Source organism: Histoplasma capsulatum (genome assembly GCF_000150115.1).
Source record: "Histoplasma capsulatum G186AR genomic scaffold supercont2.6, whole genome shotgun sequence".
Classification (NCBI taxonomy): domain Eukaryota; kingdom Fungi; phylum Ascomycota; class Eurotiomycetes; order Onygenales; family Ajellomycetaceae; genus Histoplasma; species Histoplasma capsulatum.
Window position 1 is genome coordinate 940,888 of NW_025544806.1, and position 24,615 is coordinate 965,502.

Genomic DNA, 24,615 nt, shown 5'->3' on the forward strand with positions numbered 1-24,615 from the left:
TTATATATATACTGAGGCAATCTAATCTAACAAAATAAAATCTCAAAACCAAGCATCAAAATACCTCAGCTACCTAGCTAATCACATAAAATATATATATATATAACAAGCAGGGACGATCACACGATATACACGAATTGGCCGTCATTGGTGTTTTTCTCCCTTACAGCCCTCGACAAGCCAGCTGAACCTGAACCTGAGCCAGAGGCAGAGTTAAAGCCAGAGCCACGTCCCATCAACCCTGCAGCCTCCCCTTCAACCATTTCAATCTCATCAACATGCACATGTGCATCCACCGCGCCTGCACCCGCTCGCGCTCTCTCATTCTCCCTCTGCAACAGCACTCTCAGCACCAGCGCCAACGCCGCCACCAACAGCATGAACAATGCACAGACGGCCATGCCCCGTACATACCACGGCCCGTCTGCGCGCGGATACAGCCTCGTGCCAACAAGCGGCCCGCACTGACCAATGATATTCAGGATTGCCATGCCGGTTCCCTTGGCTTCTTTCGCGGGTTGGTTGTCCATTGTCCACGTGACGATTATGGTGATGGAAGAGAAGAATCCCGCCGTAGCAGGATAAATGGCTATGTATCGAATGAGGATTTGGAGGGTGGAGGAAAGATGGGAGTGGAAATGGCCTGCTAGCGCGATTGTTAGGTAAGCGGTGGCGCTGATGAGAGCGTGTGTTATTAAATAGGGACTGCGGGAACGGTGTCGGTCAGAAAGAGAGCCGGTGAGGAGGACGACTAGAAATGAAAGTATGTATGGCGGGGCGGACAGGGCTTGGGAAGTTAGGGCGGAGTAGCCCATGCTGTTGTTTGATGAGGGTGGTTAGTTGCTGAATGCTCCTGGATACAATTGTTGCAAGTGGGAGAGACGAACTCTTTCATAATTGTGGGGAGGAAGACTGGCATTGAACTGAATGCGACATTGCAGCTGAAGAACATAAACTGGAGGAGCATGGGAATGTGTCAGTGAGTCAGTAGAGCAGAATTGTTAGCAAATGAGGCAACCCAGAACTTACCGCAGTGAGATACGACTTGGGATCGCGCAGTGTCCGGCCGATATCACTCCACTTAAACCGACGTTTACGGATATTTTCTCTATCGCTCATTTTCAAGCGCATCTTTGCAACTTTCCTCTCTCGAGGCGTGAGATACCGAGCTTTACTAGGGCTATCGGGGACATAAATCCACGCAAATACAGCAACAATTACACTTGGAAATCCCTCGAAGAGCAACAATGCGCGCCATGGAGCGACGGGCCCATGTTCGCTTAGCTTCACAATAGCCCATGCTAGGGTGCTGGCGAAGGAAGTTGCAAGCGGCGCTGCGGATATAAACATCCCAGTGCGATAAGCCAGTTCCTCGCGTTTGTAGAAAAATGACAGGAAGAACGGAAGGCCTGGGCCAAAGGCAGCTTCAGCAATACCAAGGAGCGCCCTTAGAAGCACAAGGGCCCAGAATGAGGAGACGAGAGATTGACATGCGGCAATAAGACCCCAGGAGAAGCAGCAAATGGAGATATAGACATGTGCAGGGACGACTGTATACATAAGTGTCATCCATTCAAAACAAATATATGTGATATAAAACGACGTGAGAATCCATTCAAATTGCGGAGACCCCAGTTTCAGAGCTTTTTCCATTCCTGCGATCCTAGCGTTTCCGATATCTAGAAGGCACATTAGACCTTAGAAGATGTGATGCTTAAAAGACCAAGATGAGAACTCACTGGATCGATCAACAAAGGACAGCATATACAATAGTGCCATAAACATGGTCAACCGCAGATCGAACTTCTTGACCACACGCCTTTCTTCTTCAAGAGTATAACTCTTTAAGGTAGGTTCATCTGTATAGCTATATGCTTCCGCTTCTTTCGGTGTGCAGTCTTCGCTATTATCACTCATGTCACTCCCGTAGGCACGATGCTCCAATTTTCGAGACTCTGCGAAGCTTTCATTATGTTGGTCGCTATGGAAATTGGTTTGAAGTCTCCCTAGTTCGGAAAGATGCTGTTCCCGGTGAGAGGACTGCGCATTCCCTTCTCTCGACCCTGAACTTCCATCTTCTGGAGTCAACAGGAAGTTCGAATGACTCGAGGAGTTTGTGGACGAAGTATCCCCAACAATCGAAGAGGAGACTGTATTTATGAAACCGGAAGGAATAGAGGAGCGGTTTTCAATGTTCAGCATGGTAGTGACATTCTATGGAGTTGCAGGGCTCCGTGGGATACCGGGGACATAGGGCGCCGCGAATAGCCAACCGTGCTGAAAGGTTCCTACTTCATGGGATAGATGAGCCCGAAATATTTAGTTTACTCATGAGGCTAAAATCGACAAACTGCCCCAAGGTTTAGGGGAATCCACAAACATTTGTTCTCATGGCAGAGATGCAAAGAGATTGAGATCTCCCTTGTGCTTTGGCATTCGATCCAGATCACGTGAATAAACCAGTCTCTTTTAACTATCCAATCAACTGTGACACCATCTTTTGATGTGAGCTACCTTCTACCATGATGAAGGGCCAAAGCTTCATTTTCGACATTCATCTGCAAAGTTGCTCGACTCGGGATTGAGGGTCGAGACAGGAAATGTGGAAGCGGCCTGCAATTTGTTTACCCAAGCTTGCTGGTGGTTTTCGGGCTTTATTTCCAAACATCAGACGAACCTCTCGTCCAGCATTGCTCCCTCAAGAGCGATCCATAAGCCATTCCAGTTCGTCTTCGCCTTTGCTATCCAGCTCCTTTCGTTGACGAATGCTAATATATGCCATTTTTAACGTAGTTGACCATGACGACCTTTTCAGGTATTCTTCAGGCAGGTGGCTGGTAGATGAGAAACAACAACTAGAGCAACGCTTTGTGAAATTCAATGTTGAACGCCTTTGCCGCGAAGCGGTCTCGTTGTTCAGGGATGCAACAAAATGTGTGCGTGTGGTTAAGGTAGAAGGGAACTTTAACAAAGCGTTCCTCCTCACAATGGACGATGGCAGCGAAGTTATCGCAAAGCTTCCATGTCGAAATGCGGGTACGCGCTCGCTGATAACGGCGTCAGAGGTGGCTACTTTGCAGTTTTGTACGTCTTTTGTGCTCGTTGTTCTATGATTCTTGAAACTGATATTCTCGTCTTCAGTGAAATCTCGTACCTCGATACATGTTCCGGAAGTATTCGCCTGGAGTGCAGACCCGGAAAACCCAATAGGCTCGGAATATATTCTTATGGAGAAGATCCAAGGGGTTGCACTGGCTGAAAAATGGGGGACAATGCATCTGCTGGAACGCTACAAAGTAATTGACCAAATCGTTGAAATGGAAAAGGAACTGGGAAGCCTGGAATTTCCTGGCTTCGGAAGCTTGTATCTACGAAATTCTTTACCTTCTAGATGTCGTCATTACCCGCTCCCCTTGGATTTAGATCCTAACGGATTGTATTGCCTCGGGCCGTCATGTAATCAACAAAGGCGGGATAATGACCGCGCCAAAATGTCTGGTCCATGTGAGTTACGTTCTCTCCTTCATACCTCGATATCTTTTCTGACTTTTTGAAGGGCCATCTTTTTTGGAGTTTGCACTCTCTATTCCACAGCGGGAAATGGACTCCATTGGTGACCCGAAATCTGAATTACATCATGATGATCGATTCGGCGAGAGACCGTCTTTGAATGAGTATAAGCTCCTTTTGCAAAAGGCGATAGATATCCTTCCTATTTTATCACGCGATCCGCGTGTGATAGAGGTGGCAGGACCTACCTTATGGCATACTGATTTGCATTTGGGAAATATTTTCGTTTCACCTGACGACCCTACTACTATTTTAGGAATAATTGATTGGCAATCATCTCAAGTCGGCCCTTTTTTCATCCAAGCTCGATTTCCAGAGTTCCTTAAGCCGCCGAAGCATTACTATCCCGGCACCAAATTACCCACATTACCGGATAATTTTGATGACCTAGATTCGGAGCGAAAGGAACAAGCTACTAAGGAAAATATTTTGGCATCGCAGTCCAAGTACTACGAGATGTCCAGTCTGGCGAACAATAAACGGGTGTACGATGCTTTGAAGCTTGACCGCAGGATATGGGAGCCCTTCACATGTTGCCGGCGGTTCTCCAATGGCAGCATGGTTCCGCTACGTAACTCTATGATACGCATTTCACAGGATTGGACTCTGCTTGGACTTCCGGGTAACTGTCCTTTATCGTTTACTGAAGAGGAGTTAAGAAGGCATAATGAGCAGGCGGTGCAGTACCAAGACATGCTCTACTTGTGGGATATTGTGAAGACCCAACTCTCTACTGATGACTCCGGCTGGGTCCCAGTGGAGCGATGGAAGAAAACAAATGAGGTAAATAGAAGCCTCTTTGACATGTATGTTGAAACTATGAGTGAAGAGCTATCACCAGATGTGGCATTGAAAATATGGCCATTTCCGCCCAAGGATCTTTGAGCAACTTTTGCAGCGTGTTCAAAGGTTATTCTTTGCCTTTTCAATCAGTTCTAACACAACACGCTTTCCTTCCTCTGGTTGCTCTTCTGATATATTCCTTTTGACCTGGGCCGTTGTGAGCTTCCCATGTGGATTCTTCTTCGGCCAATCTTTGCAGGCATGCGATCTCTACCAGGTGTGAAATTTATATGTGACGAAACTGAGCCAACTTGCACTTTCTGTGACAGATAACTCTTGTGGTGTATGCAGGAATAACTGACTGGTGAGTTAATCGCAACTGCGCCTCATGTTTGACGGACAACTAGCTGCGTGTTTTGAGTAATATCAGAACAGCCTAGGATTTATCCAAAGGAGTAAGGGTATTCATGAAGAGAACGATAGCCTGCATCGGACGCTCCTAGACATAAGAGAAGATTTAAAGGTTCACGATACAAGCTTGACCACTTGCACCAGGAAATGCCCAGCAGTGATGTCGAGATATGTTGCACCAGTTCATAGCCCTTGAACAATTGTTCTGGATTTTAGCAATCCCAGGCGAAGGATTTTCAAAGCTTTTTTTGGCAATGCTGAAGAATATGGGGCGGGAAGTCGTCTCTAAGAATCCAAGGTCATTATCCTGGATAAAATCATAAGAACAAAAAAAAGGCCAAAAAATGTAGAAAAATGGATGGCTGATAATCCGATGTTGAGAGCATAGCAAGATTTTGAGCTGTTCGATTTTAGCGGTTATAAAATTTAGTCAGATACCGTTTGAAGAGCTGATTGGTCTCTTTAGAACGGCTATCTCAGATCAGTCGATCCTAGCGCAAAGTTGGAGTTTGTATATTAGCAGTATATTTTAACGTTGACCCAACTGCCCGAACAAAAATGTCATCATCATACAGGAAAATATCGAAAGCTTAATACCAAAAAGGGGGTTTGCACGCGATTCTCATGTTGAAGGGGGTGAAAAAAACCCGGGGAATTAGGTAATCGTGTGCAGTGAATAGATCCTTCCTGCTGTACTACCACCAACAACACATCGCTTCTATGGACTCCATTCTGCTTTTCCTGATTGACATGACAGCCAGACACCATCTATTCTTGAACTGAAATCTCTCTTCTACTTTGCGCTCTTGTTAGCTTTGTCGCCCATCATGGCGACTGTCTCCCTCACCCAACCTCCAACTTTCTCAGAAGTCGCTCGGAAACGTCGTTTGATGAGCCGGTCGGATGAAGAAATCGAGGACAATATAGACATACGAATCCAGTACAGGACAGGGTGGCCAAAGCTCGCCCATCTCCCTTTGAAGACCGTATACGAAGGCAACCCTGATGCATTCTTTCCAGATCGGCAAACCCATATTTCACAGATCATCACTATCCTCAGAGCACAGCAAATCCCTATAAGCTCCATTTCCGTCGTCTACCGCGTGCCGTATGGTGGCGACAACAGCAACAAGTTAGACGAAACTACTGCCACTTTACTTATCACCACGTTCCCCGACAGTGGCTATAATAGTTTTGTCGCAACACGAGAAATTCGGAAATATCTCAATAGTCATGAGATACATGTTTTAATTGAGATCATTGATGAGAGAGCTTTAAAGCCAAGCGTCTTTCCCATTCTTCCTTCTGATAAGGAGCTTATCAGCATTTGGAACGAGAGGTTGAAACAGGCAACAATCGATATTCTGAAAGCCAGTTGCTTGAAGGTAGTCTCAATCAGTGTGTTTCGTTACGGTTTAGATCTCGACCCTGAAAAATGTCCGCCTACTGTTATGATTTCCGCATTGGATGCTGAAGCGGACGCGTGGTGGGCAACTATCTTGCCTCGCATACGCTCTATCTGTCAACCTGCCTTTGATGCCACAGTAATCTACGGGGATCAAATCACCATGGGTTCTAATGAGCTAGATATGAATACCATGGAAAGGCCGTTCGCTACTTTTGATTTTTCTAACTTGACAACCATCAAAATGGGAGCTAGCTGCGGACCTATTGGAGGGACTTGGACTGGGAGTATGGGAGGCCTAGTACGGCTTGAAAAGGACGGTGAGGATATGGGCGTGTTCGGCCTATCTAACCACCATGTGGTAAGGTCTGATAGCTTAGAAGCTGGTAAGTAAATAGCCCTTAGGGTTCTTCTATAAAACTTTCATTTCTATGCTCTATGCCAGATTTAGTTGGCTTTCATAGTTTGCTAATCAGATGCCCGGCAGTGACGGAAAATAACACCCCACTTCGTCCCACACATTCTTCTGTTAAATCGATGTCATTTCTTATCACGTCACCGAGTGACCGCGACACGGATCTGATACTCCAAACTACTGAGGCTGGAGTTGATGAATTGAAGAAAGTATTAAAAGGCAGGCCTGGTACACTGGGTCTTGAAGCAATGGCTGAGATGGGTGATTTCTCCAAAGCTAAATCGCTTGAAGCTGTTCAAGATCGTCTTGCCCGTGCTGAACATCGAGCATTGACAATAAAAGATGCGAACAGAGTACTTGGGAGTGTGTACGCCACCTCTGGTTTTCGTTTTTTATCAACCCAAGAGGGCAACTACGCACTGGATTGGTCATTAACAAAGATATTACCATCTCGAAGTTTTGATGATACCCCGTCAGTTGGGGCTCCTCACCAACTTTTAGAATCAATGTCAAATGCAAAAAGTTTCACAGACAAGATACACGGTGGACTGACGGTGGCGAAATTTGGCAGGTCTACGGGTTGGACAGAAGGGAATGTTAGTGCGATAGAAACGGTGTTTTTGAAAGGTGAATCTAAGTACACACATGATGTCCTCGCGTGGCCTGTGGCGCCTTTACATCGGCACAAATATGACTTTGCTACTCCGGGAGATTCGGGTGCGGTGGTGGTTGTCTCTGACGAGTTTGCTGTGGATTGTGGGTGCTGGGTGGGTTTGCTATTCGCCGCAAATTTGGCAGCAGGAACCGGCTTTTTTGTTCCGATGAGCTTGGTCCTTAAGGACATTTCTGAGATAACTGGCTGCCAGGTTGTTCAGCCCAGTAAATGTGCTTTTGACGATATATGATGGTTGTAGGTGAATACCTAGAGTAAATGATATTAATAAATAATCACAATCACAATCGCAATCATGATCGATGATAGCATCTTACGGGCCATCCATCATCCCTAAGAGCGTACTGCAAAAAGGGGCAAGAGACAGGGCAATAGAATGAAAGACTACGGACGAATATTGCCATTGCGAAAATCGGTTTGCCATTTTAGCCTTTATTCCTAAATAAATCCCAGCCAACCTTTCCCACATTCTTCAAGAAAAGCGCCATATAATCCCGCCAACAAGATATGTGTCCATTGTATTTTTCAAAGCACCACAACACCAAATCCAGGACGTCAAACACATGGAAGGAGTCTTGACAGCGCCTCTTTGTACAAAATGGGCATGGCCAGTAGACCTCATACGAGGGTATTACTACGCAATTTACCGTAAACCTCCTTCAGTATGGACGATAGCAATCACCCCTACGTCGAGATGCACGAGCGCAGCGCGACCGAGTCTGAGAAGAGCGCCTCCCATACCGCGATGACGCCGCTGATGAAGCAGCCGTCTTCCCAACACGACTACAATCCACCTCATGGATCTCAAAGGGCCGTTTCCTCCCCCCGCTAAGCGTGATTGCCTTCTCCTTCGCCATCTGGAACGCCGCCTCCAGCGTCGGGACCATGTCGTGCTCCATGTTGCGGGCATGCAAATAGTTGAGGGCGTTTTCAGCAGTGTCACGGAGAAATTTGGCGGCGCGGGACTTTGCGACGACGTCGCTTTCTGAGATCAATTTGTATTCCCTCTGTGCGTTGGAGAAGGTTGTTAGGATGCGGGAGAGGCTATCTTTGATGGTTTTGAGCTCCGTTGCGTTGCTGAGAGGGCCGTTCTCGTCCTTATCCTCGTGGGTTTGGGCTTGGGCTTTGCCGTTTGGGATAGCTTTCGTTTCGGGAAGGGCTGGGATGCGGGCAATGGCTTGCTCGTTGTTGGTGCGAGTTGCTAAAATAGAGAGAACAATGTTTAGTATATGGGGCTGCATATTTAGTTTTTGATTTTATTCTCCGCTTCTCGTTCTCAATCTACAGCGAAATGATTTGAGTGAAATTTTCTAGGCAAAATGTCTCAAAACATACCATTTACCAACAAGCTCTTAACAGCCACATGTTTGACAACCAGGGCTTCAAGGTCGGCAGTTTCAACACCCTTTATTCCCATAATCTCCTCAAGGAACAACTGGATCGCACCCATATAGCACGTTCCAGCACCCTTCTCAGACAACTTGAGCAGAGCTTTATCATAAATAGTGATCTGGCCATCTTCCAAGGCCTGTGACCGCGTCTTGACCAGGGACACATGGTGTTCGAGCACTTCATAGAGAAGACGGAAGAGATCTGAATTCTTGACAAACTCTGACAGCATCGGTTTCACAGAAGAAGCATCGCCGTACTTCTCAGCAACGGCAAAGGACTCCTGGTCCAGCCTGGCGTTGGCGTTGTGGGTTGAGTGTTGTCCATTGGCGAGCTCAGGGCCATCGTACATCGCGTGACCGGGAGACATGACGAGAACAGAAGGGGGTGATGGGATGATGGGATCTTCTATGCTGATATTTGCGTCTTCGATTCGAGGATGTCTCGTTCTCAAGATAGGGGGTCTCAGTGGCTTTGGACTTGGACTGGGTGTCAAAACAAGTCTCGAAGAATGTTATTGAAGCCGTATGGCGCGAAGAAAAGACGTTGATGTAGGAGAAGATAGACGCGCTGAGATCAAAACAGACCTCTATGGATGGGGGTGTGTGTGTGTTGTGAGTTAATATAACCATTGGTTATGCGGCATTGAGTCTTGAAAGCTTTTAGATGCTAGACTTGTTTGTTGAATAAAGAGGAAACAGAACCAGAATTAACATCGCAGAACTTTTCCTATCTGCTTTGACGCAACAAAGTCCAGAGAGTCTCAATCAAAGGAAGAGCATCTCCATGACAAAAAGGACTTCTAGTAGCAATATTGCTGCCACCAGGTGGTCTAGGATCCGTAGCCATAATTTAGCAGAGTTAGGAAAAGTAGAAACTCTTCAGCCGAGAAACTCATTAAGAGGAGTGTTATGCAATATGCTCAACAGGATTTATTGAATCAATGAAATATCAACAACTCCTCAGTGGATTGCCTCGCAGTTGGATATATAAAGATTCCTATTCAGCAAAGTACAAGAAGAAATAGCCTTGGAGAGATATAGTCAGGTGAAAAAAATCTCCTGTTAGAAAAAAACAAAGAAAGGAAAATATTGTGACAGGGCATTCAACATCATTCATGGATTAATGCACATGGTATAAATATAGAAGATAATAAAAGGAAACACAGTGTACACAACCAATTATAGGATCATATTTTAACACAAAGGGTTTACTGACAGTGCGCATGAGGAATGGTCGAGATGTTCGATTCAAGAACCATATCACAAAGGATATCGAAGGTAGGCGGAGCTACGCTAGCGTAGGATGGTTTTTCTTTTCTTTTCTTTTCTTTTCTTTTTTGTTATTTTAGTTACCCCGACTGTCTTATCAATGTTTCCGAGCCGTTGTTATAAAGACTGTTGATTTCTTCAACAAGCGAGGAGACCTCGCCTCCACGCGATTGGCAATCTTTCCACTGACCACCGTCACGAATACACCACGTTTTCTTATTGACGCGAACGGTACAACTCGTTTGGATCCCCAGCGCAGCATTGCGAATGAAATCGGACCTGAGCAGCGCAAGGCCGCTGGCTTCACCCGAATCGTGGACGCCGATACGTTTGGTGTCCTCTTCATCGGCTTGGCGACTGAGGCAGGCATTGAGAGCGTTGAAGTCAATGCCGAACTCCAGAGCGCAGCTTTCAACCAATGCTCGCTCAGGTATCTTCTGATACGAAGATAACAAGCAGTTGGCAAAACCAAGCGAGCGCACGACCGGCGTTGTATTATTATACGCCTCTGAGCTGGGAGGGAACGGGAGGTGAGCGGCGCAAAGAATAATCATGTCACCAAGACACTCCTCCGGTCCGTGCATGCACATTACATCTGAGGATTCATTCGACGCCCTAGTTGGGTTTAGATTAGCACCGTCGGTAGAATGATAAGAAACAAGGATGTTTGGCAGAGAAGAGAATATGTGTTCTACCTTCCTATAAAGGACAATCGGAAATCAACTTTATGATACACTTGAGCCATAGCTGGGACAATAAGTTTATCAAGACAGTAGCTAGCATCGGGGCATTTGCTCATAATGTGTGCCTCCAGGGGAACCCGACCGCCTACAGTCCCCTGGCCGTGGTTACGATAGCTCCCTCGGAGCGGCCAAACTGATTCCACGGTTCCGCGCCCATTCCTAAACATGTCAATATATCCAGCTGGCAGTGGCAGCCTGCGCATCAAGGCGAATAAAGTCATGGAAATGCATGATAAAATTAATGAGCGGCGGATGAGCTGGTATGCTCTGCGTCGAAATGAGGAGCGCCGTGGCCTGGCTGGATAGTCCATGTGGTTCTCGCGGATCTGCTCGTCTTGTTTTGTTGCGCTCTGTCCTGTATGTTTAGGATTCCGTATATAATCACAGCACCGGACTTCCAAGGCAGCAAAGCAACTGGCGGATAATTCTCGAAAAGGGCCTCACTGCGTAACTACACTGACTGAATGCACTTAGTCTAGATAAAAGCAACCCGTGGACTGGAGATGTTGCCAAGCCACGTGACCGGTCTGGTGATCTAAGCTGCTCTTAGAAGCTTCGCTCTCATTGACAGGTTTCGCCGGGAGAACCCATTGGCATACTAGTACTCGTACTAGTAGGTACGAAGGATAGCAAACGTATGTCCACTTTACAATAGTTAACCCAAGGAATGATATCGGCTGGCTGGAGAAAATCCTTCAAAGATATACTCGCTTTGTATCATGAGGGCCGGTATTACAGAGTTGCCCGGCGGCTTGCATTCCGCCCAGTCCCAGCGAGAGGACACTTAAGTTACAGCATTCCTATCATCGTCATTTTAGAACCGAACCGATACAGAAATAAAAAGCCATCTAGCTATCCTAGCCGGGTGAACAGGATATCGGGTCTATTCGCCTGCATGAAATCTGCTAACTGCTGCCGAGTGATGACAAAAAAGGGGACGGAAAAACTGGAAATCCAGTGGTGGAGTTTCCAGTATTGCTCCCATCTCCCAGGGGTGGGCGATCCAGGGATAGCCCACGAGAACGTTCTAAGCATTCCCGATATTTTTCTTCCTTCTCCTCTACTTCAGCTGAGTGTACTTTCGGTTGAGGTGAAAAAGGTGAAAAGAGGGCTTCCATAGATATATGTAGATAGCTCCAGCAATTGAGAATATAGGACAGCGAACTAACCCGACCGGATCAACCTCGAAATCCAACAGCAATCACCCGCGGCAATCAGTTCAAGTCCTTTCCAGAGAGAATTGGAGAAGCTGCCGAAAACAAAGCCTAATCAGCATGTGGAGTGTTCGCGAACGAGGTGGCTTGGGAAAGGCAGAATATCTCCGCCAAATCACGCAAGACTAAGCGTTTTTATCGTCAATTTAAAAGCGCCCTGTTGATCCAGCCAAAGGTCCATCGCGATGGTTTGAAACGAACCGAGGTGACATCCACGCGGACGGACGATAATCAGAGCAGGCGGCAGGGAATTTGTTCTTGCAGATCAGCGAAGCCGGGGCCCAGGGGTGAATCCGGCAATCACTACCGAACCATATCCCACCGGGGGCCGCTGAAACGGGCAGATCAATGATGACGATAAAACATGGGTATCGCGATCAGGTGCAACGGAGCATCCGTCAATTTCTTGAACCTCATGCTTGGTACTTAATCCTGGCTAGTATTGGAGCCCTTGACGGCGATATCGGGGGCCCCATGTAGTGATCTCTGCACGACTTGCATGCCGCTAAATGATGATTAAACTGCTCTACAGGGCTACATAGCACATGCAAATGTATTCACGGTCCGCAGCTGATATCCGAACATTCAGTTGAACGTGGGTTCAAGGAAGTTGAGCACGATTTCTAAATCTCACTCAGGAACCTTTCCTCATTTTTGTTACACCCGGCTAACCCTAAGCCTACCATGTTTATCTCCCATGCACCATTAGTCCTATCATTCTGTCAATGTTGGTTCACGTCCGCAACCGTTTTACGCTGTAATCCATGTGGGGTTACAGTTGAACATGGTTTGGGATCTCGACCAGAGAACCCGCGTCAGTGGTAGAACCATCAAGACCACACAATCCTTCATTAAAAATGCGCAAAACCGCGCTGACTAGTCACTCTCAACCCATCCTTGACTTGAGGGATGTGTATTTTTATCTGTCAGGGGCACACGGGTGTTAGTAATATAGTGGATACCCATGTCCCGCGCTGGCGTTGTTGAAGTTCGACACAGTAATGCGTATAGCTCATGTATGTTTGTACAGTACAGTGCAACTCTCTGCTCCCAGAAAAACCCTTGGGTGTGATATATATAGGATCAACAGCACTTCATTACCTACTCCAGTTCGTATCTTTCAGGGGCCCCTATTGAAAATAACACCCGCGTTCCATGTAGTTAGGGGCTATATGGGGTGTAGGGTTCGCGATACGGTTGGAGTAGCGGTCTCCATAAAACCACGTTTATCTGTAACCCCTCCCTTCATGTTCCTTTGGTTTTTTGGATTTGCCTGAGACAGAGGTCTGTCGAACAACCATCATGCGATTCTCTCCTGATAGAGACCTTAGGCATCACCGCGCCTCGAAACACTGTCATGTTACTTCTGAATCCTTCTCAAGATCTTTCAGACAAAGCAGCAACACCGTGTGACTTCCATCAGCCTATTCGAGTCCATTTGTCTGTACTGCATGTACAGTACAACGGTAGCGAGCATAGTTTAGCGGACTGTTTTGACTGAACAGAGCCCTCAATTGGCCAAATCCGAACAGCGAAATCGAAGCCGCTAAAAGATTCTCGAGGCCAGACGAAAGAACTCAACACATGTTGCACACGAGGTTAGCCAATCAGTCACTAGCCAAGGCGCAATCGCTTATTTTTCATTGGAGCTTAGGTAGAGTTTCGGAGGGGCCAAACACGCCGTAAGCATGGGCAAGTTTGGTGGTGGAGGTTGGTTGTGGTTGTGCTGCTGCTGGCAAAACAAAACCCGTACGTGCAAGGAGAAATCAGGATGAACAAATAAATAAAATAAACAAATAAACAAATAAACAAATGCAAGATAAAAATAGGAAGCTCTGCTGGCGGGTTGTGTCTATATGTAACATGGCCATCGCGGGGGCAAGCCTGGCTATGTTGCATTTTAGATGCCTGGGGACTGGGGACTGGGGGCACTTGGTATTTTTGCCCGCAGCCCCCGGAGGACTGTGACCGCAGAACAAGATTCCGATGCAAAAACAAAACAAAAGCTAAACAGAAAAAGTCAATCATGCGTGTCGCGATGCTGCCCGGCCGTGTCCATGGACGTTACGTCGGTCGCTCCCTTCGAGCTGTGTGGTCAGTGACCCAGATAAGCATTCTGCTGGTAGCGAACAGGCACCGACGGCAACATCTTCGACTTCTCGGAATCCCTCCTCCTCTCCTCCTCTCCCACCAGCTCCTTTCCGTGCCCTCTTCGCTTCTCCCCAGCTGGCCCTCCGTTTTTGCTGTCGCGCTGTTCTCCCTGCGGGTGCAATTGGCCTGGCTCGTGTCTCGGTCTGGTGTGTGAGTGAGGGCGCCCCATCTGCCTCCATAGGGTCACATCGGTGTAGAAAGTTGCCATTCCCCATCTCTTGCAAGGTCGTATCCGCCGACTGATTCCCTCCGGTCTGCCCTTCCTGCTTCCTAAACGGATTGAAACGATCGTTTCACGTCGATGTTCCATATCCGCATTAAATACTACCTGTCCTCGCTGTTTGATCTCCTTATCAGCCAGAGTTCGACCAAGTCAAAAACGCCCCTCCGTCAGAAGTGTAAACACAGTGCCTCGACAGCCACAATTCTCTCAACCCCACCTGGGCACCATCAATCCTTTTTGCTCATTGTCGGTCTGGAGATTTACATCCGCGTCACTTGCAATTCAAGCCTGTTTCTGCTGTGGAACACTTTATTGCGTTTCCCCCAACTCCCGGACTCGCGCCCGTCAATCCCCTCGTTGCAATAAGTTGCAACAACCCCCGCCTTCTATTTTTCCGGATTCCACCTCTCCTCCTCATTGCTGGACATATATCGCTTGAGAAAAGGCACTACCTACGGCAATATTGTCACCCCTCCATACAATTTTCAACGTTGCGATTGTGAGATGTCGCAACATAGTGCTATGGATGACCTTGATCATGGCCTGGATTCAGAGTCGTACGATGGCAATTACACTGACCAGGGAATGGATAATGGTTATACCGGCGAACTACACCACGACGACACCACCGACAGATTCCTGCGGCCTCTCATGGTATCCGACAGCACTCTCCATGAACTCGCCTGTCGCTTCCGACATATATACCGTCACCTTGCACTGACATCAGACCAGCAATTTCTACCCACCCCAGTAACGAGGTTACCGACTGGTCAGGAAACTGGGAAGTATTTGGCGATCGATGTTGGGGGAACCAATCTTAGAGTGGCATTTATTGAACTACTGGGCGAGTCGAAGGATAGTGATGCCACGAACTCCAATTCTCCGACATCACGCGATACTATGCAGAGAGCGCAGAGGCAGCGGGTGAATCGGACATTAGAAAAGATATGGCCTATAGGGGAACATCTGAAGCAGGACAAAGCCGAAGATTTGTTCTTGTGGATTGGAGATTGCATAGCAGAGGTGGTAGCGGATAGCTTAGCCCCGAATTTGGCCAATGGAACCCCTATCCCCGCAGAACTCGAAATGGGAATCACGTTCAGTTTTCCAATGATGTAAGTGCTGTTTGTATAGATTTCCCATATATTTTCCTTTCGAATGATGGTCTTCTTGTAGAGTTGGATTCGACGCTGCCCCACTCTGGGAACAATGACTTGATTCAATACTAACCACGACTAGGCAAGAGTCACTCTCTGAAGCGCGGCTTATGCCAATGGGAAAAGGTTTTGCTATAACTTCAAATCTTGATTTAGGCGGTATTTTGTTGGCAGGCTATGACAGGCATACGAGACGGCCGCTGGAAGAGGAGGGGCAGTCAGCGAAGCGACGGAAACGTTTTGCATTGCCAAAACTAAAGATCGCGGCAATCACTAACGATACAGTTGCTACACTAGCATCACTGGCTTATCTGGTGAAGTCCCTACCAAACAGCCGTGTTGCGATGGGTATAATTGTCGGAACTGGTTGCAATGCCACGATCCCCATGAGTTTGAAGGACCTGCACGAGTCAAAGGCAAAACACGTTTCATCTCGACATCCGGACGCTATGGAAACTATAATTAACACTGAATGGACCATTAACGGTGCTGCGCCCCCTCTCCGTGAGCTGAACATCACCACGAAATGGGATACCATATTAGACGAGGCCTGCGCTAGACCTGGCTTCCAGCCTTTCGAGTACATGACTGGCGGCCGCTATATTGGCGAACTGGTCCGGATTATATTTTACGATTACCTCACCAACTTTGTTGGGCTCTCAAAGAAGGAACTGCCAGCGAACCTTATCCAGGAATACGCACTCTCCACCACGTACCTATCATCGTCTGTTGCCCAAATACAGTCCGACCTCGAGCTGGTCCGGTATCTGACAGAGACTTTGCCCCCACCCGAATCCAGCGACTGGAGCTGGGATCTCAATTCCGCACGGGCATTTAGGAAGGTCGCCCAGGCTGTCCAGACCCGGTCTGCAGGGTTAATCGCTGCTGCTGTTATTGGCCTGCTCGCATGCAAGGGGGAACTCAAACTCCGCGATTACAACGACCCAACTCCGCGCCAACACTCAAACTTCATGGCTTCATCCGTTAATAATGGAGCCTCCCCTAATGATATTGTACACGCAGTAAACTCTAAACTAGCTGCCCATAGTGCGGCCGCTGCTGCTAAGGCTGGCAGCGACGGCCACATTGTTCCTATCGTCGAGTCCGTGCCGTCTAACTGGCAATCTGGGCCTGAGGAACTAGTCGTCGCATACACCGGCGGCATTATTCAGCGGTACCCGCGTTTCAAGGAGACGTGTCAGCAATTCATTGACAGGTTGGTGATTTGGGATGGACCGCAGGAGAGCGGCAAGTCGGTGTTTCTCCGGGAGGCGTCAGATGGTGGCATTATTGGAGCTGGCGTCTTAGCTGGGATGCTTGCCTCTGGAAACCGATGAGGAGGAAGGTATATAGCATGGGAAAGTTGCCCAAAGAGGGGATGTTCTAGAGCTGTTGATGGTTTTAGCCAGACGCGGAGACGTTTGGAGGCATGGCGGACTGGATGCACATGAACCAGCGAACTTGGTGGCTGGGGTGATCTGATTGAACTCCCTCGTCCCTTTTTTACGCTATACTTTCACGTTTCCCTTCCGTCCCCCTTTCCCCGATTTCCCCCTTGTACCTATGTCCTGCCGCGACCCCTCTTCCCCCCAACAGTTCCGTATTCTTTCTCAAAAGTTGGCAAAATCATGAAAGGGCTAACTAAATTAGTTGTCTTTTTTTAACATCTATTATTTCTTATGTTTGATAACAGCATAAAAGCCCCCAAATCCTATTGAATTTTCTGTTTCCCCTTAGGGCTATTTTCTGCTCTTTCATCTTTTTGCAGCAACAAGGGCGTTGTAATTAATATCCCGCTCCTTGCACCATGTTTACTTTCCATCGTCTCTTTCCTTTTGACCTCTTTCGTCTTTCCATCATATTTTTTTATCCTTTCTTTTATTCCCATTCTGGCGACTTCCGATCTTCATTTTTTTTTCACTTTTGCATTAGCCCCCGTGAAATTACTACCATGATATAGATACGCGTTTTCATCCCTGTTGTTTTTAACCCGCCTGCCATTGCTTTTAATTTTAATTTTATTTTGTTCAAAAAGATCTTTGGCTTGGGCTATTGGAAACGAAAGAGTTGGACGTTTCAATCACGCACGGAATAAAATAAAAAAAAATGACGCAAACCTCGCGAAATATCCTCCTGCAATATATACACACGCCAAAGTTATCCGCAAGGGTGAATAATTGAAAAAAAAAAAAAAAAAAAAATCACCCACTCGAGATAGATAGCGTTACAAATTTGCCAGTTTCCCAAAGGCAGCACCCGGGCCTCCCTCCCGAAAAAACCCCCAGACCATTTTGTTGATCCAATTAGCCTTGGATATCCCGAATGGTGGGCAGGAAGGAATGCGAATGAATGGTATGGTATAACCCATAGATAGGATCCCGGCCCTGTAAATCCAAAGCAAAGAACAGAACCACAAAAAAAAAAAAAAAGGAAGGGTTGTCGAACAGGGCGGTCCGTTAAGCCTTACGTTACGTGGCCCCCATGAGGTTTTCGTTTTCTCATACAGACGATTATTATTATTTTATGGCAAGGGATGGCTTCCTATGCTCTGGGTAGATATGGATCAGCAAGGTCGATTAGGGTGTAACGTATGCTTATGTCAGTTTCATTTTCATTTTTCATTTTGTTTAATTTTTTTTTAAAACATATCTTTACTTTTTGTGCATGAACGATGGAGCGAGCATCCATGGAATGGGAATTATTACCTCACGTTGATGGGTACGTCTGGGTATTATTTGGAACGTGCGGGTTTGTACGTACGGAAAGAGGAAGGAATGGTTTCGTAGAGAAGGAAGTAGAATACGTAGGATTAATTGATGATGTTCGGGGTGGCATGGGGGTAAAAAAAAATAGAAAAAGACAATAAATATATTCATTCAGGAGTCCCCGGGGAGGGGTAGTGGTAAGCAATCTATTTTTGAATATATGTCCCTGTATACCATCACGGCAAGAACAAGGAATGCATGTTACTTTAGCAGCAATGAAGAGCAGTGAACAGCGGCGGGATCGAAATACATGATAAGCCATTTCTACCTAACCCCCATCCTCCCTGCCGCCAAACTCACCATTATTAGATGCCTGCTGCACTCTTTGTCCTTGACATCGCCATTCCTCACCGGCTCAAAAGAGCAGGGTCCAGCGTGCGATGCCTAAGCCCTTATCCTAGGCACATCCGTACCTAATAGATGCTGACCTATGAGCTTTAAAGAGGGCAGATAGGGGGCGTCACGTAAGACGTGGACGTATAGCACCCGGTTCGGCAAGTGGTGGGACATGGCCGGAATCGGGTTATCGTGGGAGTCTCCGAGCATGAGAGGGTTAGACATGGAGTGGTGGAGGTCGTAATGCTGATGCATGGCATGACGATGCATGTCGTCACCGGGCAGGTTGTCTGGTCAAAAGTGGTTGTATGAGTGTAGCAGGGCTTGATGTATCCGGGCGGCGGAGTGATTTGAGCATCTGCGGGAGCGGGGATAGCAGAGCTGTTTAGTGGTTAGTTCCGGAATGGGTTGCGGTCTTTGGAAAATGAGTGATGGAGGTGCCAAGGTGAACAAGTACACATGGAAAAGGAAAGATACGGCAAAAGAAATGCAGTATGTCGAGCATATAAGGAATGTGGTTCAAGGCTTGACCAGGGTCTGTTCAACACACCTGAAAGGTGCCAAAGAGAGAGCGAGCGCGAATAAAACTCCAACGCTTGACTTCATGTTTTCTTTTGAGGAGTAAAGACTTGAAACCTCTGAAATATCCTCCTTTTATGAAGGGGGTTAAGGACTGGAAACCTAAGTTTAATATCGACGATGGTCAAAACATTGAAGATCGAGGGTCAGGGAGCTTTTCTCCTTTTTATCTCTTCGTCTCCGGAAAGGAGTTATTCATTGTCTTTAACAACAGCCCTGGTTAGACCAATGGCTGATCCGGGAATTGGAGGAAATTGTTCACAGAAGATGCTTCGCCCCAGAAGAGGAGAAGGGCATCTTGGATTCAAAACAATCAGCACATTGCAAGGCCGAAACTGCATGGTAGTGGGCATGCAGGGTGGGCATGCAAGATTGGCGAAGTATTTCGTTGTCCATCGCTTGTTCTTAGACACAATCTCCATGAAATGGTTCGTTCGAAACCTCGTGCCAAGAGTGAAATGTCTCAAGAATCCAAATGGCCTCTTGCGAAGAGCTTAGACATTCGGGGTATTTGGTCGATTGACGAAGAAATAAGGATAACCAGACTTTCAAGGCGCCGATCTCTTCGAGGGAATTGGATTCTTCTGCGTAATTGATGTCATTGGAGTATTCACCTCGCTGCCAATAGCAAACCCAACCCAAGTTAGTGGACTGATTTGAAGCAAGATATTCGAAAGAACCGAGCTAATAATGTCTGTTCAGCACTGCCTGGTTTATGGCTCGTATTATTTACTTCACAAGCCAAGCCCTACATATGGCTGATGGAAAAAGCAAGTCTCCGCTCCTCGTGTTTGCTTTTGGGTCTGGTACCTCTGTGGGTGACGCTAAAAATTGTCCAGCAGCATCAGCAAACGGTTGACATTATGTTGGTTCCGAGGACCGACATGCCAGAGAGTAATGAAAATTGAAATGGCTCGCTTTCCCATATTTGACCGTATGACAAAGTCGCTCCATTGCCACAGGGATATAAATTGCTCCAAAAGAGTTTTGGAAATTGAGTGACCAATATATCGTTCCAATGCCAAACTTCATACGCAGTCGCGTCAAAGTTAATCCAAACAAAATGGATTTAGCTGATCGTTTTATGGTCACTGGTTTTCTGTGCAGACAGGCTGCCTTCGCCCATCATCTCCTTCATGTAGTTCTTGCCCACCTAGGGCGACTGTTTTCGCCGTTCTTGTGTGATTGGACTGAATCATAAATCCTGACCTACGTCTCATTTGAATGCCTGTAGCCTCATGGTAAGGTTTCCGCGCAAAGCCATTATTATATCGACGGAGATGCTATTGCTCGATTGAGGGACAGCTGTATCAGTGCCCAACTTCACCGGACAACGGCGTTATCAGAAGGGGAGGGTTCGCGAATTATATAAACCTCGCACTAATAGTTAAATGTATAGTCAAACATTTCTTCTGGCTGCGAGAAATGTTCCTTTTAAATGTGCCTTTTTGCGTTCCGTCTGGAAGCTCTCGAGGTAATGATACTAGACACGTGACATATTCGTAATCACGTGACAAATACATCTGTATGATATATGGCTGTCTCCTCTTGAACCATCCAAAAGCCAGTTCAACCACCTAGCCGAACCGCGACAATGAGTGCTCAGGCATATTACGAGCTTTATCGCGGCAGCAGGTACTGCATGTCACAACTTACTAATTAGTATGAATATCCGCTAACACGCCTCTCTTAGTATTGGCTTGTCTCTCACGGATACTCTTGATGATTTGATCAACGAGGGGCGAATCGAACCTCAGCTTGCGATGAAGATACTGTCAAATTTCGATCGCGTCATTACAGAGGTCCTTGCTGATAAAGTTAAAGCCAGGCTCTCTTTCAAGGTAAGGTTGATACCCATTCCGGTGGCCTGGCTCCTATTTGGTGTTGCAATTTGGCTAATCTCTTTTGGACATTCGTTGAAGGGCCATTTGGATACCTATCGCTTCTGTGACGAGGTCTGGACGTTCCTCATTAAAGATGCCACCTTCAAGCTCGATAATCAGACCACTGTTCACGCGGATAAGGTGAAAATTGTGAGTTGTAATAGCAAGCGCCCGGGTGAGGTATGAACTGGTGCTGGAGCTAGGTTGCCATTTTTGTTTTCAGTCTTCGCAATGTCATACAGGAAAGGCGCATATGGAGTTCGGCATTTTTCTCTACGGAAGTCTTGATGGAAGGCTTGATAGAATGCTTGATGAATGGTAGTAGGCATTTGTCTCCCTTTACTTTTCGAATGTGATTTTACAGGCAAGGGAATTTTTGCGATTTAAACCAGCACAACAGACTAAATAGCTCGTGCCCAATGATACCACCATATTTTCCTTAACCTGACTTAATTCCCTTTTTTTTTTCTTGTGCTTCCTGATACTTTATATGTACAGCGCCACTGGTCCTTTTGTTGCTCTTCTCCTCTCACCCGTTGTTCTCCTCTCACCCGTTGCCTCGCGAAGAGGATAAATGGCTACAGTCTTGTCGTGCTCTTCCACTATGCAAAATACGTAATAATTTAAGCGATCAGATTCGCCAACTGTTAATGAGCAAATAATGAAGCATCAGCAGCAGACGTCCCATTTCGACTCTTGGCATGTCCTGGGATTAAGGTTAGATACGCTAGGCTTCTTAAAGATTAGAGCATAACCACCGTGGACATTCCTCAACCTCCAGTTCCAAGCCTCATCCATTTGTACCCAATCAACCCAGCTACTGAACTCTTCAGAGATTGTTCAGAATAGCTGTAAACGGGATGGATGCGGTTCACACTATACCGTTCCCAAACCCTACTGATGGCGTTACGCCAGCTTTTAATAAACCGGAGCAGCTATCTTTAAAATTGGGTCTCTGCCCTCCACACCATCGCATCGCGCTCTAAAATCGTACGGTTCTTGAATTCAAGCCACTCCGTTACATACTTCCTGAACAGTATGCCTCGGACATTGCCATGGCAGGTCGGCGACAAACAGAGGAAAAGCACGACTCCCTCGACAAGCAGCACCAAATGGCTGTCAAAATCAAGGCATGCAACTGGCACAAGATTGGAAAATACGCCAACCCCTAAGAGCACCCCGCCTCAGATTTGTACGTGATCTCTCTGTTGATTCCTTTAATCCTCATATACTAACGTAATAGTGCGAACTCCTTCTACCTCCCCACCACTTGAACTACCGCCTGTAGAGTTTGTGTTTCCTCATCCCCCTGCAGCATGGCAAGGTAACTAATAAGATATAGATTTATGAAAGAAGGCTTAGATAACGACGATCAGTATATTATGGTCGAAGACGAATTTCTAGCGACCGCACAGACCTTTACTCGTCATCTGCACCATGCCGAATATGTGCGTAAAAAGAACGAGGCAAAAGCCAAGAATGCCAAAGCCATTAATGCTCTAGTTCGACCTACGAGTACGAAAAGTATTTTGAGTGCTGAAGCTAAGAAGAACATGCAGTCTGAAGAAAACTCAATGAAGCATAAGGCTGCTCTGAGTGAACTTAAACGAGTTGCTGGGCGGCCCCCTGTGGACTCCGAGGTCGAAGATGAAGGTCTTGAGAGCGAAGAGGATAAATTTGATGATCCTTGGATGGGGACTTCGTTGCAAAATTTGATGACACATCAAAGGAAGCACCTTCCATTGCTCGGCTTACACGGCATCCGGTCCACGACTCGGGCCGCATTAGGTTTTTCGAAGGCTCCAGTTGACTTACCTGGAAAGGGTGCTAAAAAGAGCCGAAATGAATACCCCACATCGACGATGGGAGCGAATGTCAACCCCGATATGGTCAGTGAATCTACGGGTGACGATGATGATCTTGATGCTCAACCCCAGAGGTCGAAATCTGTTCGGATACCCACAGCGAAACAAAGGCCTGCGTCAATTAGGAGCAATGCCTATACGGCAGATTCATTGTCTGTGAATACGAACGCACAACCGGCGTCACGATGTGATCCACAAGAAAATATAAAAGCATCGTATGAGTCTGGCCACTCAAAAAGCCGCCGACATAGCACCTCTGCTCCTCCAAAACACACAAGTAGAATAATGAGATTACTCGATGATTCAGATGATGAACAATCAACAGAAATAAAGGAATATGAAATCAGCAATAACAAATACCAACATCGCAAACGATCGCCATCAGAAACCTCATCCAATAAACGCCATGGAAAAGATGCAAAATCCAAAAAATCCCGCCTCAATGAAGTCCCAACATTCATATTGTGAGATGCGCACGAAAGCAAGCAAAAAAATTCATTCCTCCTCTCAAAATTCGTTAAGCGTCGTATTCCAAAACCATTCATAACTCTCTCCATTTTCATCTTCAACAAGTCATGATAAATGGAAACATCATGGGTCTTTCCTCCTAAATGCGAACCTAAAATCGTCATGCGTCTTAAAATCTAACATTTTCATAGTCTCTCGTCGATTGGAACACTGTTTATGTGTGCTGCCGCAGGAGTCTTAAACGGACGACGTCCGTATTTTCGGTCAGCTTTTCCTTCAACAGCTTGGCTTCATGGTAAAGCTTTTCTCGCTTCGACACGTGATAAAGCGCGCTGGAGTCACTGGGGGTGTTGTCCGACAATGCATCTCTGCTCAGATGAGTTAGCATTTAGCAATGCTTTTAGCAATTGAGACTAGGGCCTTGTCCCGCAAAGTGCCAACTCAACTGGACGACATACTCCTTATCATACTGAGGCATCGTGAATTCTACGCGTCGGAAATCCGTTGGGTGGCCCTGAGAGGGAAACAATGCGTATGAGTATGACACCAAACCCACTGCTGATTGTTGTGAGTACTCACGATCACCAATCGCTTTGAGTTCTTTCGCCGCCGTCGATGGATGGATTTGATCCATGGTACTAAACCCCCGAAACAGTCCATACTTATGGTTCTAGTCCTCCGCGGCAGTATGGCACGGGAGCTGTGGGATGGGAAACCCAAATCAACAACGGTGTTTCTGGCTGGTTTCGAAGGGAGGAATGCAAAGAGCAATTTGGAAAGGGGTTTTTATAGTGTTGCTTTATCGAGTTACTCAAACTCACCCAGTAGAATCACAGAACTAAGTAACAATCCACAGCCAAGGAAGAAAAGAGCGAGGACAGAAGCAAACTATATGGTTCGGAGTTGCACAGTACAACAGAGATGTCTGATAACACAAAGAATATAAATCAAGTGTCGACAACTTCCAACGTCAAGTTTTTCAAGCAAAACCAAAAGGACGAGAGAGAAACTGACAGGTCAGGGACTCAAATCTCGGTTAAGGCCCTGTAATGTATCATCGAAGAAAGTTAAACAAAAACCCCCGAAGGCGAAGCCTGAACCGCGCGCAAAAACTGAACAGCAAAGATGAAAATTCACAAGAAAGCAACAAAGCCGACGGAGAGAGGGGGATTTGCCGAAAGATAAAAATGGAGGGTGCTGAAACGCACCACAGTCAGCGGCAAGGGCACAAGGCAGGGAACAAGGCGCTACGCAGTCCACAGGAAATCCGCTCAAGGATAAATTGATTACGATGAATTCTTCCTCTCCTGCCCG

At 46.7% G+C, this 24,615-nt stretch overlaps 13 protein-coding genes across 13 annotated transcripts; 7 read left to right on the plus strand and 6 right to left on the minus strand.

Moving 5' to 3' along the window:
* Window positions 1-119: 119 nt before the first annotated feature.
* HCBG_05024 (uncharacterized protein) lies at window positions 120-2,202 on the minus strand (the record flags this gene model as incomplete). Its single annotated transcript, XM_045432073.1, has 4 exons — window positions 120-816; window positions 888-955; window positions 1,030-1,550; window positions 1,740-2,202. 4 exons carry the CDS (start codon window positions 2,200-2,202, stop codon window positions 120-122), a joined length of 1,749 nt encoding a protein of 582 aa, XP_045287285.1.
* A 14-nt stretch (window positions 2,203-2,216) lies between these two features.
* On the plus strand, window positions 2,217-4,455 carry HCBG_05025 (uncharacterized protein; the record flags this gene model as incomplete). The annotated part of the gene is made up of 3 exons (XM_045432074.1): window positions 2,217-2,322; window positions 2,794-3,084; window positions 3,557-4,455. 3 exons carry the CDS (start codon window positions 2,217-2,219, stop codon window positions 4,453-4,455), a joined length of 1,296 nt encoding a protein of 431 aa, XP_045287286.1.
* Window positions 4,456-5,489: 1,034 nt separating this feature from the next.
* HCBG_05026 (uncharacterized protein) lies at window positions 5,490-7,489 on the plus strand (the record flags this gene model as incomplete). Its single annotated transcript, XM_045432075.1, has 3 exons — window positions 5,490-6,555; window positions 6,657-6,951; window positions 7,156-7,489. The coding sequence occupies 3 exons, from the start codon at window positions 5,592-5,594 to the stop codon at window positions 7,487-7,489; spliced, it is 1,593 nt and encodes a 530-aa protein (XP_045287287.1).
* A 427-nt stretch (window positions 7,490-7,916) lies between these two features.
* Window positions 7,917-9,016, minus strand: HCBG_05027 (uncharacterized protein; the record flags this gene model as incomplete). Its single annotated transcript, XM_045432076.1, has 2 exons — window positions 7,917-8,458; window positions 8,593-9,016. The coding sequence occupies 2 exons, from the start codon at window positions 9,014-9,016 to the stop codon at window positions 7,917-7,919; spliced, it is 966 nt and encodes a 321-aa protein (XP_045287288.1).
* A 981-nt stretch (window positions 9,017-9,997) lies between these two features.
* Window positions 9,998-10,881, minus strand: HCBG_05028 (uncharacterized protein; the record flags this gene model as incomplete). The annotated part of the gene is made up of 2 exons (XM_045432077.1): window positions 9,998-10,532; window positions 10,613-10,881. 2 exons carry the CDS (start codon window positions 10,879-10,881, stop codon window positions 9,998-10,000), a joined length of 804 nt encoding a protein of 267 aa, XP_045287289.1.
* Window positions 10,882-10,922: 41 nt separating this feature from the next.
* On the plus strand, window positions 10,923-11,929 carry HCBG_05029 (uncharacterized protein; the record flags this gene model as incomplete). The annotated part of the gene is made up of 4 exons (XM_045432078.1): window positions 10,923-11,017; window positions 11,135-11,185; window positions 11,595-11,632; window positions 11,859-11,929. 4 exons carry the CDS (start codon window positions 10,923-10,925, stop codon window positions 11,927-11,929), a joined length of 255 nt encoding a protein of 84 aa, XP_045287290.1.
* Window positions 11,930-12,225: 296 nt separating this feature from the next.
* HCBG_05030 (uncharacterized protein) lies at window positions 12,226-12,501 on the plus strand (the record flags this gene model as incomplete). Its single annotated transcript, XM_045432079.1, has 2 exons — window positions 12,226-12,350; window positions 12,417-12,501. The coding sequence occupies 2 exons, from the start codon at window positions 12,226-12,228 to the stop codon at window positions 12,499-12,501; spliced, it is 210 nt and encodes a 69-aa protein (XP_045287291.1).
* A 1,397-nt stretch (window positions 12,502-13,898) lies between these two features.
* On the minus strand, window positions 13,899-14,240 carry HCBG_05031 (uncharacterized protein; the record flags this gene model as incomplete). The annotated part of the gene is made up of 1 exon (XM_045432080.1): window positions 13,899-14,240. One exon carries the CDS (start codon window positions 14,238-14,240, stop codon window positions 13,899-13,901), a length of 342 nt encoding a protein of 113 aa, XP_045287292.1.
* A 512-nt stretch (window positions 14,241-14,752) lies between these two features.
* HCBG_05032 (hexokinase) lies at window positions 14,753-17,519 on the plus strand (the record flags this gene model as incomplete). Its single annotated transcript, XM_045432081.1, has 2 exons — window positions 14,753-15,363; window positions 15,488-17,519. 2 exons carry the CDS (start codon window positions 14,753-14,755, stop codon window positions 16,740-16,742), a joined length of 1,866 nt encoding a protein of 621 aa, XP_045287293.1.
* A 1,088-nt stretch (window positions 17,520-18,607) lies between these two features.
* On the minus strand, window positions 18,608-19,112 carry HCBG_05033 (uncharacterized protein; the record flags this gene model as incomplete). Its single annotated transcript, XM_045432082.1, has 2 exons — window positions 18,608-18,887; window positions 19,057-19,112. 2 exons carry the CDS (start codon window positions 19,110-19,112, stop codon window positions 18,608-18,610), a joined length of 336 nt encoding a protein of 111 aa, XP_045287294.1.
* Window positions 19,113-20,677: 1,565 nt separating this feature from the next.
* Window positions 20,678-21,416, plus strand: HCBG_05034 (transcription initiation factor iia small chain; the record flags this gene model as incomplete). Its single annotated transcript, XM_045432083.1, has 3 exons — window positions 20,678-20,720; window positions 20,779-20,926; window positions 21,008-21,416. The coding sequence occupies 3 exons, from the start codon at window positions 20,680-20,682 to the stop codon at window positions 21,152-21,154; spliced, it is 336 nt and encodes a 111-aa protein (XP_045287295.1).
* Window positions 21,417-22,006: 590 nt separating this feature from the next.
* Window positions 22,007-23,301, plus strand: HCBG_05035 (uncharacterized protein; the record flags this gene model as incomplete). Its single annotated transcript, XM_045432084.1, has 3 exons — window positions 22,007-22,160; window positions 22,212-22,257; window positions 22,311-23,301. 3 exons carry the CDS (start codon window positions 22,007-22,009, stop codon window positions 23,299-23,301), a joined length of 1,191 nt encoding a protein of 396 aa, XP_045287296.1.
* Window positions 23,302-23,515: 214 nt separating this feature from the next.
* On the minus strand, window positions 23,516-23,935 carry HCBG_05036 (uncharacterized protein; the record flags this gene model as incomplete). Its single annotated transcript, XM_045432085.1, has 2 exons — window positions 23,516-23,669; window positions 23,760-23,935. The coding sequence occupies 2 exons, from the start codon at window positions 23,933-23,935 to the stop codon at window positions 23,516-23,518; spliced, it is 330 nt and encodes a 109-aa protein (XP_045287297.1).
* Window positions 23,936-24,615: the final 680 nt, after the last annotated feature.